The sequence below is a fragment of the Pocillopora verrucosa genome, chromosome 1, assembly GCF_036669915.1.
Source record: "Pocillopora verrucosa isolate sample1 chromosome 1, ASM3666991v2, whole genome shotgun sequence".
In the NCBI taxonomy this organism is placed as follows: domain Eukaryota; kingdom Metazoa; phylum Cnidaria; class Anthozoa; order Scleractinia; family Pocilloporidae; genus Pocillopora; species Pocillopora verrucosa.
In genome coordinates, this window is record NC_089312.1 from 3,675,019 (window position 1) to 3,688,700 (window position 13,682).

The 13,682-nt window shown below is 37.2% G+C and overlaps 1 protein-coding gene across 2 annotated transcripts in view; it reads right to left on the reverse strand.

Annotated features, from left to right (window-relative positions):
• Positions 1-12,947, reverse strand: part of LOC131776430 (uncharacterized) — a 28,482-nt gene extending 15,535 nt beyond the window's left edge. For both annotated transcript variants that reach the window (XM_066173844.1, XM_066173846.1), the window contains exons 1-9: positions 12,548-12,947; positions 11,040-11,096; positions 8,064-8,135; positions 7,276-7,339; positions 3,365-3,460; positions 2,376-2,747; positions 1,991-2,032; positions 1,072-1,464; positions 51-509 (exon numbers count right to left, since the gene is read on the reverse strand). In XM_066173844.1, coding sequence (XP_066029941.1) covers positions 51-509; positions 1,072-1,464; positions 1,991-2,032; positions 2,376-2,747; positions 3,365-3,440 — 1,342 coding nt within the window. In that variant the 5' untranslated portion in view covers positions 3,441-3,460; positions 7,276-7,339; positions 8,064-8,135; positions 11,040-11,096; positions 12,548-12,947. The remainder of the gene's footprint in view (positions 1-50; positions 510-1,071; positions 1,465-1,990; positions 2,033-2,375; positions 2,748-3,364; positions 3,461-7,275; positions 7,340-8,063; positions 8,136-11,039; positions 11,097-12,547) is intronic.
• Between the last annotated feature and the right edge of the window lie 735 nt (positions 12,948-13,682).

Below are 13,682 nucleotides of genomic sequence, written 5' to 3' on the forward strand. Positions count from 1 at the left end.
ATCATTGCAAAGAATTAAACAACGACACCTCATTTATTATTGACACCCACCCTGGCAAGCAGCGACTGTCCCATCTCCTGTTGGTAAAATATCGTCACTTGGCTGATGACACGGCATACATCTTCCAACTGTCTCAACTTGGAATAACCCATACTTGATAGTCACGCGATACTTTTCACAACTGATCAAACCATCCACGCATGAGCAATTGAAACAGACTCCGGAAAACCAGTGGGTACCATGTTCCCGCACCATGCCTTTCTCATCGGTGCAGGCTGGCCGAGAGAGCTTGGTACAGGTTATCATTCCATTGCTACAGGTACACTTAGTCATGTTGTTGCTAAGCCACTCATGTCCATCCACAAAAGCGTTTCCATGGGAATCCCAGCATCCACTTTCAGTTTTTTGGCACTCGACTTTTAGATTGGGTGTACATGTACATTTGAACAAAGGATTTGGGTTCCAACTCTGCCATACGTCATAACTGTTTCCTTCTTTGTCTCTGCAACCTAATAGAAATTCAGAAAAATGGGCGACCAAGTAGATTACCACGCATAAAATTCTTGATGTAGGCAGTCTCGGGTCTTGGGTCGGCCTTTCTTTGCACACTACTCACGGTTATGCCATTTGTAGCTACTAATGGCTTCAAAACTAAAACTACCTCATTTTATTGAGATCAAAGTCTTCTAACAACGATGAAATGGAAGTATTCAGCCATGTAGAATCTGGTTTCCGCAGTTTTATCTATTCGGTTGTTTCTTTTACAGGAAAAATCCATGATTTATCATCTGGGAGGACGAGATAAGGAGGATTTGGGGGGCGGGGGGCGGGGGGCGGCGGCAGGAACACATGGCGTTTAGGGGGAGTTAAAGGGAAATCAGTCGACCCCTATATATTATAAAGAGGGAGGTACCAAACAAAATTGATTGCCAATCAACTTCCAATGAAAGGGGGACCATAACAATATTATAGAGCCTTAGGGGGGATCACAACCAAATTCATCGTACTTCTTCCCCCCCCCCCCGGCCGATAAATAATGATCAGTTCATAACTGGTTTATGTGTCACTTACCAGCTTCTCCGGCTTCTCCACCTCCACAGTATCGCAAGCTGCAGGAGTCTACACCTGTAGGAAAGGGTCCAAATTTGTACAACATAAAACCACTGCAGTTTTTCACTAACACCAAACTATACCAGTGACAACAATTGGTATCCTTTGTAAAACAAACCATACGCTGCACCACACCCTCCTCCACAGTTGGATGTTTGCCATTCAACCAACCAGGTGACAGAGTACCACAATGCATTCTGGGCACGCAATGTGTCGGCATAACAGTCCCTGCGCGGCCAGTCAGCCTGTACCAGCCACTGGGTAGGTAGGCGTCACACTTCAAAGTGTTGTAACTGAAATAGTCCGCGGCTCTATCACGTGCGCTGAGTGTGTTGTAGTCGGTGCATTCATCGCCTAATAACAATGAAACAAACAAACAAACAAACGGCTATCAAAACAAACAATAAAAATGGACGGTATGAAATTCTTTTGTTTAGTTGAAACGTAGAGTCGATCATTCTTTTAATTACAATGACCAAGCTTCAAAAGTTTCGGCACAATTTTTGCTAACACGTCTCTGTTTAAAGACTGAACCTCGTGTTGCTTGGTTTAACGAAGTAAACAATCATCGTAAATGAGATTAGATCTGAAATAACTTTATAAAGTTAAGGCGGATAACTCTTTAAAAGGGTAACTCTTTTCCATATCGCATGTTCATCTTGACATCCATGAAAGCATTAAAGTTTGTAACGATGGCGTAGAATTTGGGAATGCTTCTAATCTGTCTTACAAAATTTTGTTGAAGAGGAGGCGTGGAAAAGGCTGCAGTTATCAAATAGAATACTAGTGTCTGTGTTCAAGTTGAACTTTCACTCAGAGTTAAACAATCAATCAATTCATTATCATTTTTAAAGACTTTAAACTGCCTTTCTTATATTACCTAACTTATTCTTGATTGCTACTTGCTTCGGCGGCAATGATCCTGAAATAAAAAAAAGGCTCTCTGAGAAAATTTGTCCAGATTTTATGAATTGAAGTCAGTATCAGCAAACCTTCAGGTTAAAAGGTGGGATATCAAGTTAACTAACACCCATGCCTCCCCTGAGGGACGCAAAATGGATGAAACCTCCTCCTCTCGATAAAGAATTCATTTTACATCTCAAACAACTGCCAATAACTTTTATTTGAATAAAAAGGCAAAAACTAAGTGTCTGTAATATCGTGGTTATGATTTGCAAGTGGATGGTAGACGATGGAGGAGGCATTCACATTGCAATCTCTGAGGGTTTTCCTCTACAAATGGAGGTCGGAGAATATTACATTACCTTCAATACCAGCTCCACACACTCGAAAAGTAAAGCTTAAACTTGCATTCACGTCCAGTTTGTAAACAAAGAAGCCGCTGCAGTTCCTCACAAGTACACTCACAGACGTCATGCAACAAACTTGCGACTTGGAGAGACATACTGATCGTACTACTAAACCTTCGTCTACACTTGGATGGTTACCCGCCAGCCATCCAGGAACGAGCGTACCGCAGTGATCAGTGGGAACGCAGGTTGTAGCCATGCGCGTACCGGCTGAGCCATTGTATGTAAACCAGCCCGTTAGTAAGGTATCGCTGGCGTGAACGTAGTTGGTAAAAAACCTAGATCTGCTTGCCTCGTTTAAAACTGTGTGGTTTGTGCACTCGATTGCTATAGAACAGGACAGAAAAAAAAACAACTTAACATCGATCTTTTTGGTTCTCGTCTCATGAAAGCTTGGATGTTAGTGACCAAACCGAGGAATAGTAAAGGGAAAAAAAGGCATTTCTGATTCCCCTACGACGAAACGCACCCCTTTCCATGTTTTTTTAACTAAGCTTAAGAATACTCTATGGCAAGCTAGACTATTTTAGATTCATGTCCGACAAATGTCTTTTATACTGCTAGTATTTAGGATCAAAAAAGATCAAGTGTCTTAGTTCTCTATTACCAATTTAAAATAATTTCTTTTTCCTTAAAAATTTCGAAACCATATCTAACCGTTTCTCTAAAACCATAGTTTTTATTTCCAAGGAAAATGAATTTTTATTTGACTGGCGCAGCACCTTCAAGCAAATTACGGCATTTTCTCTACTGAGAAGAAATACCACCCTGCTTTCGTTAATAATGTTCAAGCACTACTATAATATTCCCCGGTTCCAGCAATTTTGGCAAGCTTAAGTAGTTTAGATCGTGTGACGTGTCCTGTGAAAAGCAGCTGGCTTCTACCTCTGTCGAAATGTTGAGTCAACTTTAAGGTACAATAAAAAGAATGGAAACAACGTTACCAGGATGAGGAGTGGAAATCCCTTCACGTGAAGAAAGTATGGCCACAGCAAACAATGCAATGAAGTGGTGCAGCATCTTAGCCAGTGTGCATTATCCTGAGCAGTTTTAGGAAATAAAATTGCTTTTATCCAACAGAGAGGAAAATTTTTTATGCCTTTTAAAGCTACGAAACCTCTTTTTAAAGCGCAAGTACCTTCTTTACACGAAGGTAGATTTAACTGAGGTGTGCCGAAAAGTTAATGCAATACTCTTCTAAACAGTTGTCTGAAAGATGTGATCAAATCCTCGTCGCAAAGTTTCGTGTCCAGGGTTTGACCTCATCGTACCCTTTGACTCATCGGTGAGTTTTTCAATTACTTTCAAACACATACATGCATTTAAAGGAGCGCATAAAAATTCACTCTGGTTAGAAAAAGCGAGACCAATTTGCCCATGCATTATGGAAGATTTTTACGACGAGAGCTTGGTATATACTCAGTGGAGTATCATCAACGTTTGTCATAATTACCTTACATCGAAGTCGTGGAACGCAATGCTAATTTGGTCAACACATGAAACTTAAAGTTTACCCGGTCAATACTATAAGCCAACAGTTTATCTCGTGGGTTTCAAACCAGCTTGTTCCGTGCAGTGCGACATTTATCCCTCTACAGGTAACAAAGCCCTACCTGTACTTGAGTTAAAAACTTCGTATTATGTACCAACTATTGTAATAAAATATTTATAGATGTTTGTATTAAAAGCTTGGTACTTATAATTAGAAATTGAGCTGTTAAACGTATAAATAGGTCTCGAAACAAGTACAGATTGATTTAAGAGTCGCTTGATATGAATAAAAAGCTACATTACGTGATTAAATTTCAGGGTTTCAAGACAATTTCTTTCGCGGTCCTTTTTCATGATATAAAATTCGCTCCCTGAATTTTGATACCTAAAATTTTTGTTCATCAATTTTCATTTAAAACTCATATCTTGTAATAATTGACAAGTCGTCACGATTTCATGACACAGGAAATCAATTAAACTCAAACGCAATTTTCCCAAACAAATATGCACAAACGCCGGGTAACATGAATTTTTTTTTTTTTGCTCCATACGTGGGCTTCCATAACCTATTTTCGATTACAAGGGAAGCAGTGTTAACAATCAGCCAAATTACTCCTGGAGTCGAACAAAAAGACATTAATTGCGTTGTTTATGAAAGGTATCAACAGAGCGTCGGTTTAAATTGAAAACAAAACCTAAAATGCTAAAAGAGCATTTTAAGTATACTAAAAAACCTCACGGAATCGAAGGCAGGCGACATTCTAGTTGCAAGATTTCCTTCTTAGAGGTTACGGCCATTTTCTATCTGGTCTAAATTTTTTTTGTTGTAAATCATGTTGGGCAAATCAGTTTACTGTCTGTCGGAGTATGGATGCAACAAAACATTTCAAACATCAATAAGTCAACACGTTTAGCATTTTTTTTCCTAAATACGTTCTCTATCATCCCACCCGTCGAATCCTGATTAAGGGTTTGTTTGATTTGTAAATTTTGACGGAAGAGAAAAACCGCAGACATAACAGCTGGGATGATCAGTGACAAAAATTTTTTATGTGTGAATGACCATATCACCTGCTGCCAACAAAGTGAAAAAGCTTTAGTTAAAGCGAAAATGGATTTTGACAATTTGCGACAAAAACATTTCAACCGAATTTTGCATTATATCCCTCTTAGCGAACGAAGAAAAACAAGACAGTAAATTTTTGATCAAAAAGCTGAAAGAGAATTACCATTTTGCTTCATATACTTGTCTTGTTTTACAATTTGGATAAATAAATAAAAAATAGAAAGATAAAAGATATGAAATACCTAAATGAGATGAGCGGAACACGACGCAATGATCATATTTACAATTTCCGACCATGGGTCATCTTCGACTTAGTGCTTTGTTGAAAGATGAGTGAAAAGTAAATTCAGAAATAAGGAAATTAACCGACATTTGAATATTCTGCTCTTCAGTGACAGAAAAACTAAGTCTGTTCAATTACTACATTTCTCAGAGGCGTGAGAAGGTTTTTCCAGAGGGGGGTTACGGAGAGAGGAGTGGAGAACGAAGCTTGCAATAGCGTCTTGTTGGCACGTGGAGGGGCGCCACATCTCTACGTGAACCCTCCCCCTCGCTTAGTTACGTCCTTATTCGAGTAACTAACTGTTCCTGGCGAAATATTAAAAGCGATCGCTCCTCAGCCATAAGGGAAGGAGAACGTAGGTATATATCACGAAAGGTCAACGCTCGAAACGTCAGTTTCGAAACTCTTTGCGGAGGCCAATTTTTATAATATATACTACCGCACAGTGCTTCCAGGGATATCAGTTTCCACATTTACATATTTATCTATATCTGAAGGAAAAAAAAGAAAGTCCTTTTTTTTGTCTATTTAAACTATAAATGAAAATAAAGTATTTTACATTTGTATTTATTTGTTGTTAGGCTACGGACTTCGCTAAAGAAAAATGTGGCGCTCGTTCTTTAATGCTGATGAGGTATTTCATGAATCCTCATTTTGTCAAAAAAACAAAGGATAACATCAATTTTTTAAGATAAAAGATCTTGAGCGGATAAAAAGCAGTTATCTTGGCTAAAAGCTAAAACAAATTCACTCAGTTTTATCGTATCCAATCTCTTAAAATGCCATAATTGGATTCCTGGCTACTTTTAATCATTTCCCGTTGGAAATTAATATTCTCCATTAAAATTCAAGTTCACTGATTGAATGCGGGAAGTATTTTTCACAAAAATATTTTCATGCTAAAATACGTCTTTTTAAGTCATACAAAAAATGAAATAGTACATCTTTTTTTTTAATCATATTGTTTTCAATTGACTTTGGTTTGATATTTTTTCTTTATCATCTAAATTTTATAAAATTTTCGTATCACTGCTATATTATGTCAAGTAAGTTAGGAAATGAAAAAGTTATACAAAAGAAAAATATATGTTTCAACTAGTTTTATAGCTATTTTTGGGACAAATAAATACAAATTATATCTGAGGAATTAAGGGAATTTTGATATAACTTTCGGGAAAAGAAGTGTATTTCAAAGTTGAAATAATACCACTTTGGGTAAGGATATCTGGAAAAATCAAAGTTGTAAAATTAAGAATTCTACTTGTTAAATTAAAAGCAATAAGAGAAAACAGTGAAATTAGCCGGTGTTTCGGAGCTTTTTTGCAAAAGGCTTTCGGAAAAAATCAAAAATTCTACTAAATAAATTAAAAGCAATAGGAGAATACTGTCAAATTAATCAGTGTTTCGGAAGTTTGTTGCACAAGGCTGTCGGAAAGAGCTTAATTTCTTCCTTTACTCGTGAAATATCCAGAAAAAAAAATTCACAGCTATGCACGATTGAAAACGAAGGGTCATTGGCATCAGTTACGAGCTATTGTGAAAATTAGCGAAAGACATCTGAATTATTGGATCTTGAAGCTTCGTTCGGCAATGACGAATTTAAAAACGAAAACCCTGACGTATCTCTAAACAAAGCAAAATTTGTATGACGAAATAAAAAAACCCGATACAGCACAGAGTCGTTGATGATAGAGACGTCTAAAAAATAAGTCGCGAGCAAATTTATCGCCTACCTTCAAAACTTCTGCGTTTGTTTTTGCATGGACTAACACCACTACTGCGGAAGTCACTGCGAGTTTTCGTTTATAAGAATTAATTAGTACTAAACTGGATAGCGCGCGTCATCAGAGACTTTAGCCGCTCACCTTGCGAGGCGGTATAAAGCTTAGGGACTTAACTGAACCAATTATGTTAAAATATTCAGTTTTTATGTTTATTCTGTACACCTTATCACCCTGGGAAAGTTGGAGAAACCTTTCGTTTTCCATTTTTAGAGATAAACAAGCATAAATTACCTTTAGGTCAACTTGATTCCTATCGAAAGCTCCTCCCTCAAATGTATGCAAATACGAAATGGAGCTAAGGGAAAAATCAATTGGTTTAATTTCCAGCGGCGTGTGGACGCAGTAGGATGTGAAACTAATACAAAGGTAAGATAAATAAATACTAATAAAAATCATGCGTCATTTAAAAACATACATTGCCTCAAATTACAACGCACCGTTTGCTACTCTTATAGTAAGGTATCATTAATGCAAACATTGACATCCAAATTATTTGCCTTCTTGTTTATGTGTGTGCATATGTCTCGTCCAAAGGGTCGTGTTGGGCCAGTGCTTCTCAGTCCATGGTTCAAAGCTCTATATTTTTTGGGCTGTTGCACATTTTGTACAAGAAAAAACTTCAAGGGAACTGTACCATTCTCAAACTTAAAAGCAACGTCGATCATTTTCATTACAAGAAGAAAACGACTGGTTAATGATGCGGCAAGGAACATGTTTATAAAACATGAGTAAAATGCCTTGATAACAATTTAAAACACCGTATTCAATCAATAAGAAAGAGACGATGTTCAACTTTGTCACTGAAAATTAAAACTGAAACAAAAAATACAACTGTTCCCTTCAAAAGAAGATAAGTCGCAATATTCCTCACGAGTAAAGTATATTTCAAGAAAAATTGCTTGGGCTTCAAAGGATTTCAATCAGTTAGGTCCTTTGAGCCTCGAAAATATGGTTTTTTAGCTCATGCAGTATGTGAGAGGTCACGTTCGAACATTGTCGAAACTTGATTACATTCAGACCTCTTCTTCTGCAACTTCTTGGGTTGTGATTGTAATGAGACATCTAAAGACCGGTTTTCTTTTGAAAATAAGCTGAAAAAAAGAACATAAACTAAAGCAAACAATGTTTTCCACTACCTTTATAAGCTAAGAATCCCAAGAAAAAAATAAAGAAAAATTATCGATCAAACAGAAGCAACCCAAAAATTATGAAAGATACAGTGCTGTGACATTACTGAAAACTTCTGTTCTCTTTAATGAGATTTCTCTGTCTGCAGAAGATTTCGCGCAAAGGCCTTTTTTATTTTCACATAAAAATATTCAGTTAAGGATTTCTTCGTAATTTATCGGTTGTTTTTCCAAACCCATGGTAAATTTCGAGCACGGAGACTCAGTGCGCCCGGGATGCATTTCGGGAGTGGAACTTGCTCCATTTTCTGAGCATGCGCAAGGCTGATGATTAAGTTACAAAAGTTGACTGTATTTCAAATTTGCATGCAATGATTCTTGAATTCAAATGTGACACCAGTCAAAATCGTGTTGGTTCGTTGATAACAGAAATATTCCTTACTTTAATATACACTTCTCTTGCAAAAAGTATGCATTCTTATTTTTTGCCATTTCTTCATGAATTATTAAAAGAGATTTCTTAAAAGATAAAACGGTAAAAACGAACGATAAAATCCGACGTTTCGGAGTAGTCACGACTCCATTATCAAGGTAAAAGTTTAAAACATGCAAATAACAGTATTTAAGCGATGTGGCGCGAAAAATTAACATAATAGGTGCGAAGATTATACAAATACTTTCGCACGAATAGAGTCCGATTGCACGTTCAGGTTTGGTTTTAAAATTCTTATATGAAGTTCTGGTTCATTTTAAATATCAAAAATCAATCATGCCACCACCTAACCCTTTAACTCCCAGATCAAATTTTATATTCTCCTTACCATCAACCATACAATTCTTATATTATAGTTCAGAGAATTTGGTATTGGATCAACTAATTATCCTCAATTTGATATTTTATTTATTCTCATCACTTATATGGTTCATATTGTATTGATACTGTAAGGAGAAATTCTGTCTTGGTCACTCATGGGACTTAAAGTGTTCAGTGTGATGTTTTTAATATGTACTTTTTCTTATGGACATCTTATTTTAGTATCTATCTTTTACCAGCTGACATTTGAGAAGAATCAAGTCCACACAGCAGATGATTTGAAACATTGTAGGCAAATCCTAAAACTGATTAAATTTTATTTGAAGGGTAATAGAGGAAATTAACTGGCACAATTCAAGTTTCCCTTCTTAAGTATTCGGTGATGTTTTTTCTATCATATGGTGAGGTTTACATACGGTTTCCCTCATTTCACTGTCTTCTGTTCATTTGTTTATTTGCTTTCCTAACAACCTTAACTATTGTTGCCAACAAATGCAAGGCCCTCATAAAATGTGTACAGTTTTTAACCCTTTAATCCTTCAGAGTGACTAGCATCTCAGGAGCTTTCAACATCACCCCTGAATCAAACATTAAGGTCATGAGCGTAAAAGAAATGATAATCAACTGAAGAACCTCTTGATTGTTAGACAAATTCTCCTTGCCAGCACATTAGGAATTGTATAGAGAACAGTATGGAGAATATGCATGCTGATGTTAGGGTGTTGGAGTGTTAGGGTGTAAAAGGTTAAAAACATCGTGTAATCCATATATGTGGAGTAATGCTTGAATACATAATTGCAGTAAGTGCAAGTGCCTAATAGACATCTTTCTATGGTCTTCTACTCTTCCACTTTGGAGGGTGCCTTGTGTACAAAAAAAATTGAAGTTCAGTGCCTCTAGTAGCTTTTTTGGCTACAAAGATCAACAAAGAGCAGCAGCCACACTGAAAAATATTTTTAAAGATACCTCTACAATGGTAATTAAGTACACACAACTGATGATGATTTAATGTCAAGCATTAAAGTATGATTGTCAATTTGCTTTTCATTACTTGCAAACAGCTTACTTCTATCAGCTTTGAAAACTTCTGTATCCCTGCTTTCCAAGAAAATATAAAGATTAAAGACATATGCTTCCAGCAATAGGTTTTCCATTGTAAGTGTTTCAAAACATTAGATTCTCATCACATTTTTTATTACATTTGAAAGCATCAGAATATTTGAATCATTAAAATATAATGAAATCCCCATTTTAACCCTTTAAGTCCCTTCAGTGACCTAAACATAAATTCTCCTTACACTATCAATATAATATCAAGCAGACAAGTAATGAGAATAAAGAAAAATATCAATTAGGGTATTATTGGTTGATCCAAGTCCAAATTCTCCAAACTAACTTCACATTAAGTGTATGGCAGACAGTAGGGGGAATTACTAATGAAATCTTGGGAGTTAAAGGGTTAAGACACATATGGTAATATATGTACCAGAAAGACAGCGAGTTAATATTACATTATACTCTAGTAAAGTGTTCTTATGTAGAATGAAGTTTCAATCTCATTGAAATAAAGTTGACTTCACAATTCAGATTTTAGTTAAAAGAAATGCTTAGTATCTCTTTACAAGGATGAAAAGGGAATGACACATGAATTTAAAAACAGTAAATACCAAACACTTAAAGATGGATTTTAAAAACTACCAAAATGTGGCACATCTTTTCACTGAGGTTTTAATCATTAGCTAGCACACAGAGATTTGAAAAAGGCTTTGTGAAAAAACCAGGCCCGGGTTGTTCAAATCTGGGTTGAGATAACCCAGGGTTAGCATGGAATTTTATTTCAGGTCTGAAAGCTTAAAAGAAAATTCAGTTCAAATCTTTTTGCTTGCAATTTGATCATTGGATGTTCTAAAAAGAATAGGGAAAAATTTTCTCTAAAAAGGCTTTGGAAAAAATAAATATAAAAACCTGCATCAAAATTTAACCCAAGGCTAGCACTAATCGGCCTTTGAACAACTGGGCCCAGGGCTATAAAATTAATATACTGATGTTCTCACCTGCATTCAGTCTGAAAAAGGAGCTCTGCAACTCTTCTGTCAGTTTATCTTCTCACCCTTGAATTAAAACATAAAGTTTGATTATTTTTAGGCAGGTTAAGTAGGAAATTAAAAGAATGGATATATGTCACATAAAAAGAAACCTCCTACTATAAAATAAAGCAGAAGCACACTACCTATATGTCTATGTTTTTTAATACAGCTATAATAGGAATTTTTTAATCAATTATCTACACATGTATACCGGGTGCTACATACGGCCGAAAAAGCAGTTTTATTCGAACCCTCCTCCTTGAAGGGTGCCTAGTATATCAAATAAATCAAGTTCAGTACTTCCAGTGTCATAGGCCGGGCTTTTGGGGCTACAAAATAATAAAACAATCAACAAATTATGCTAGGCTTATTTATCGAGAGTCAATTAAGTATAGTTTCCTAAAATCGTATGGAAAGTTTAAAATGTGCTTCACTTGTGCTACATATACGGATTCATCGCTCTTAATTACTGATGAAATTCCGAGAGTCTGACTAAGTAAATTCAAAAGAAAATATCCAAGCGGGTTACAGTAATAGTTCACGAATTGTAAACTGATAATGTGTCAACAAAACTTAAATTAAACGTTCTTAATTACCGATGAAATTCCGAGATTGTACCCAAATGAATTTAACAGAAATATCTAGGAAGGTTCCAGAAACGGACTTCCAAAAACTGCTCTTGAATTCGAAAACTGTAAACAACAATTAATTACACTAACCATGTGCTTACCAGCGTGCTTGTGTGCTCAAATTGCCAGGACCCCGTTTAATTACACGATCACAGCTCGGACGCGTCTTGCAAGATTGATTCCTCAGTTTCCAGCATTAGGAAAAAATTGTCGTATCGCTAGCATGTTGATCATAACCCGAGCATTAAGTACGCCTCGAGATGTTGAGCGAAGAGAAAGAGGCTCCATGTTTTGAGAGACAAACCATTTCTTGTCAATATTGTCAAAATCAAATTACCGCGTCAGACTTGATGTCAACATGATCATCGGTGACTCTACCTCAATACATTTCAATTTTGGAAAAGGCTACTACTTCTTTCTTTGGATGAAACAACAAATCTTCGACAAAGCGCGATTTTTTTAAAATGAATAATGTAAACCCTGCGACAGCTAACTGAAGAGAGAATGATATAAACTTGCGAACGCCGTTCGCTATCATTTGAAAACCTTCTAGGCAAAACATAATCCGTAAGATAACTTCATTTCCCGTAACACCACGACTGTATGAAAAATTCCAAAAGATAAGACAAGATATAACTTAAAGAATACGAACACTTTGAAATGTTATTCGAGCGATGAACCGGCGCGACGGTTTTAAAACGATGAGTGCAAAAGTCATTGTATTACTGAAACGTGATTTGAATTATAAACTGAGGCTGGTATCAAACGAAGAATGGGGAAAAAAGGTTTGAATTTTTCTGGGCCTTAGCGTAAGAGGAAACCCAGATAAGACACGACTTAGCTTACCTCCTCTTCTTTCGCGGATCCTTTGAGGTTCGCTTCCCTTTGTTGATGACCCCTTTCAGTTTGTTTTCTGAATCTCTTCGTATTTCATTCTCACGTGGCTTCTGCTAAATATTCACCTCCTTACTTATGCCTTTTCTTGTTCTCTTCCGCGTTCCTCTCGCCGTATTCTGCCTATTTTAGCGTCCTCTCTAACTTTCTTGTGCGTTTTTCTCGACTCGCTTTACGCCTTTTACCTTTTGCCTTCTTTGATTGTTGTCTCCTTCTTTCCAGCCTATTTCACTCAAAACCCTTTCTCCACGAACTTGAATTATAACAATTTCCTCCGCTTGACAAAGCTTTTAGCTCTGCCGGTATCGTTGCATGGCGAGTAGATTAAAAAATTTTAAAACACTCAGAATTACTGTTCAAACTACAACCTCACCAGTTTGATTTCCCGCTCAAAACGCGGGTGGCAAATTATTTGCTCACGCGGTTCACATCACCTAGCCCACGTGAAACCCTCGTGTAATGCCTAACCGTGTGCCCGCAGTACGCTGCACTAAGGCGCGGCACTAGAGCATACGCACTTCATTGTAATCTGCCGGTAGTTACGCACGCATTCGCGCCTGCGCATTAACTTCTCCTTCACCCTTCTATTACGTAATTGCTAAGATAGTGCCCGCAACGGTCCCCGCAACGCAGTTGGCCGCGCATGCTAAAAGTAGCTCCTTGTACGTACGGTCGTAAGTTCAAATTTTTTCGGTTTTAAGGTTACTGCTATTACTACGCTACGCACGCTGCGAGCTCCGCCATAAATTATTTACCTCGTTCACTAACCTCTGCGGGTTATACACAACTGGAGAAGTATCTAAGACAGCGCACAAGAGCGCGCAATCACCGGTTCGAGACTTCCCTGACGCGCCTGGACGAAGTCCCTTGCGGGTTTGTAATCAGTAATGCTGCTGAATTCTCGAGAAGTAGCGGATAAGGGGATATATTAGGTAGGCGAAGACGGCAGAGCGGAAGGGGGGGTGCAAAGTCATGTCTCGTTCTTGAAATCGTTTGCTTTCAACAGTTCTCGAATAATCCTGCCAAAGGCAAATTTGTTAGCACAAAATACGCGAATATTTAACCGGTGAAAACACTGAAAATTCGG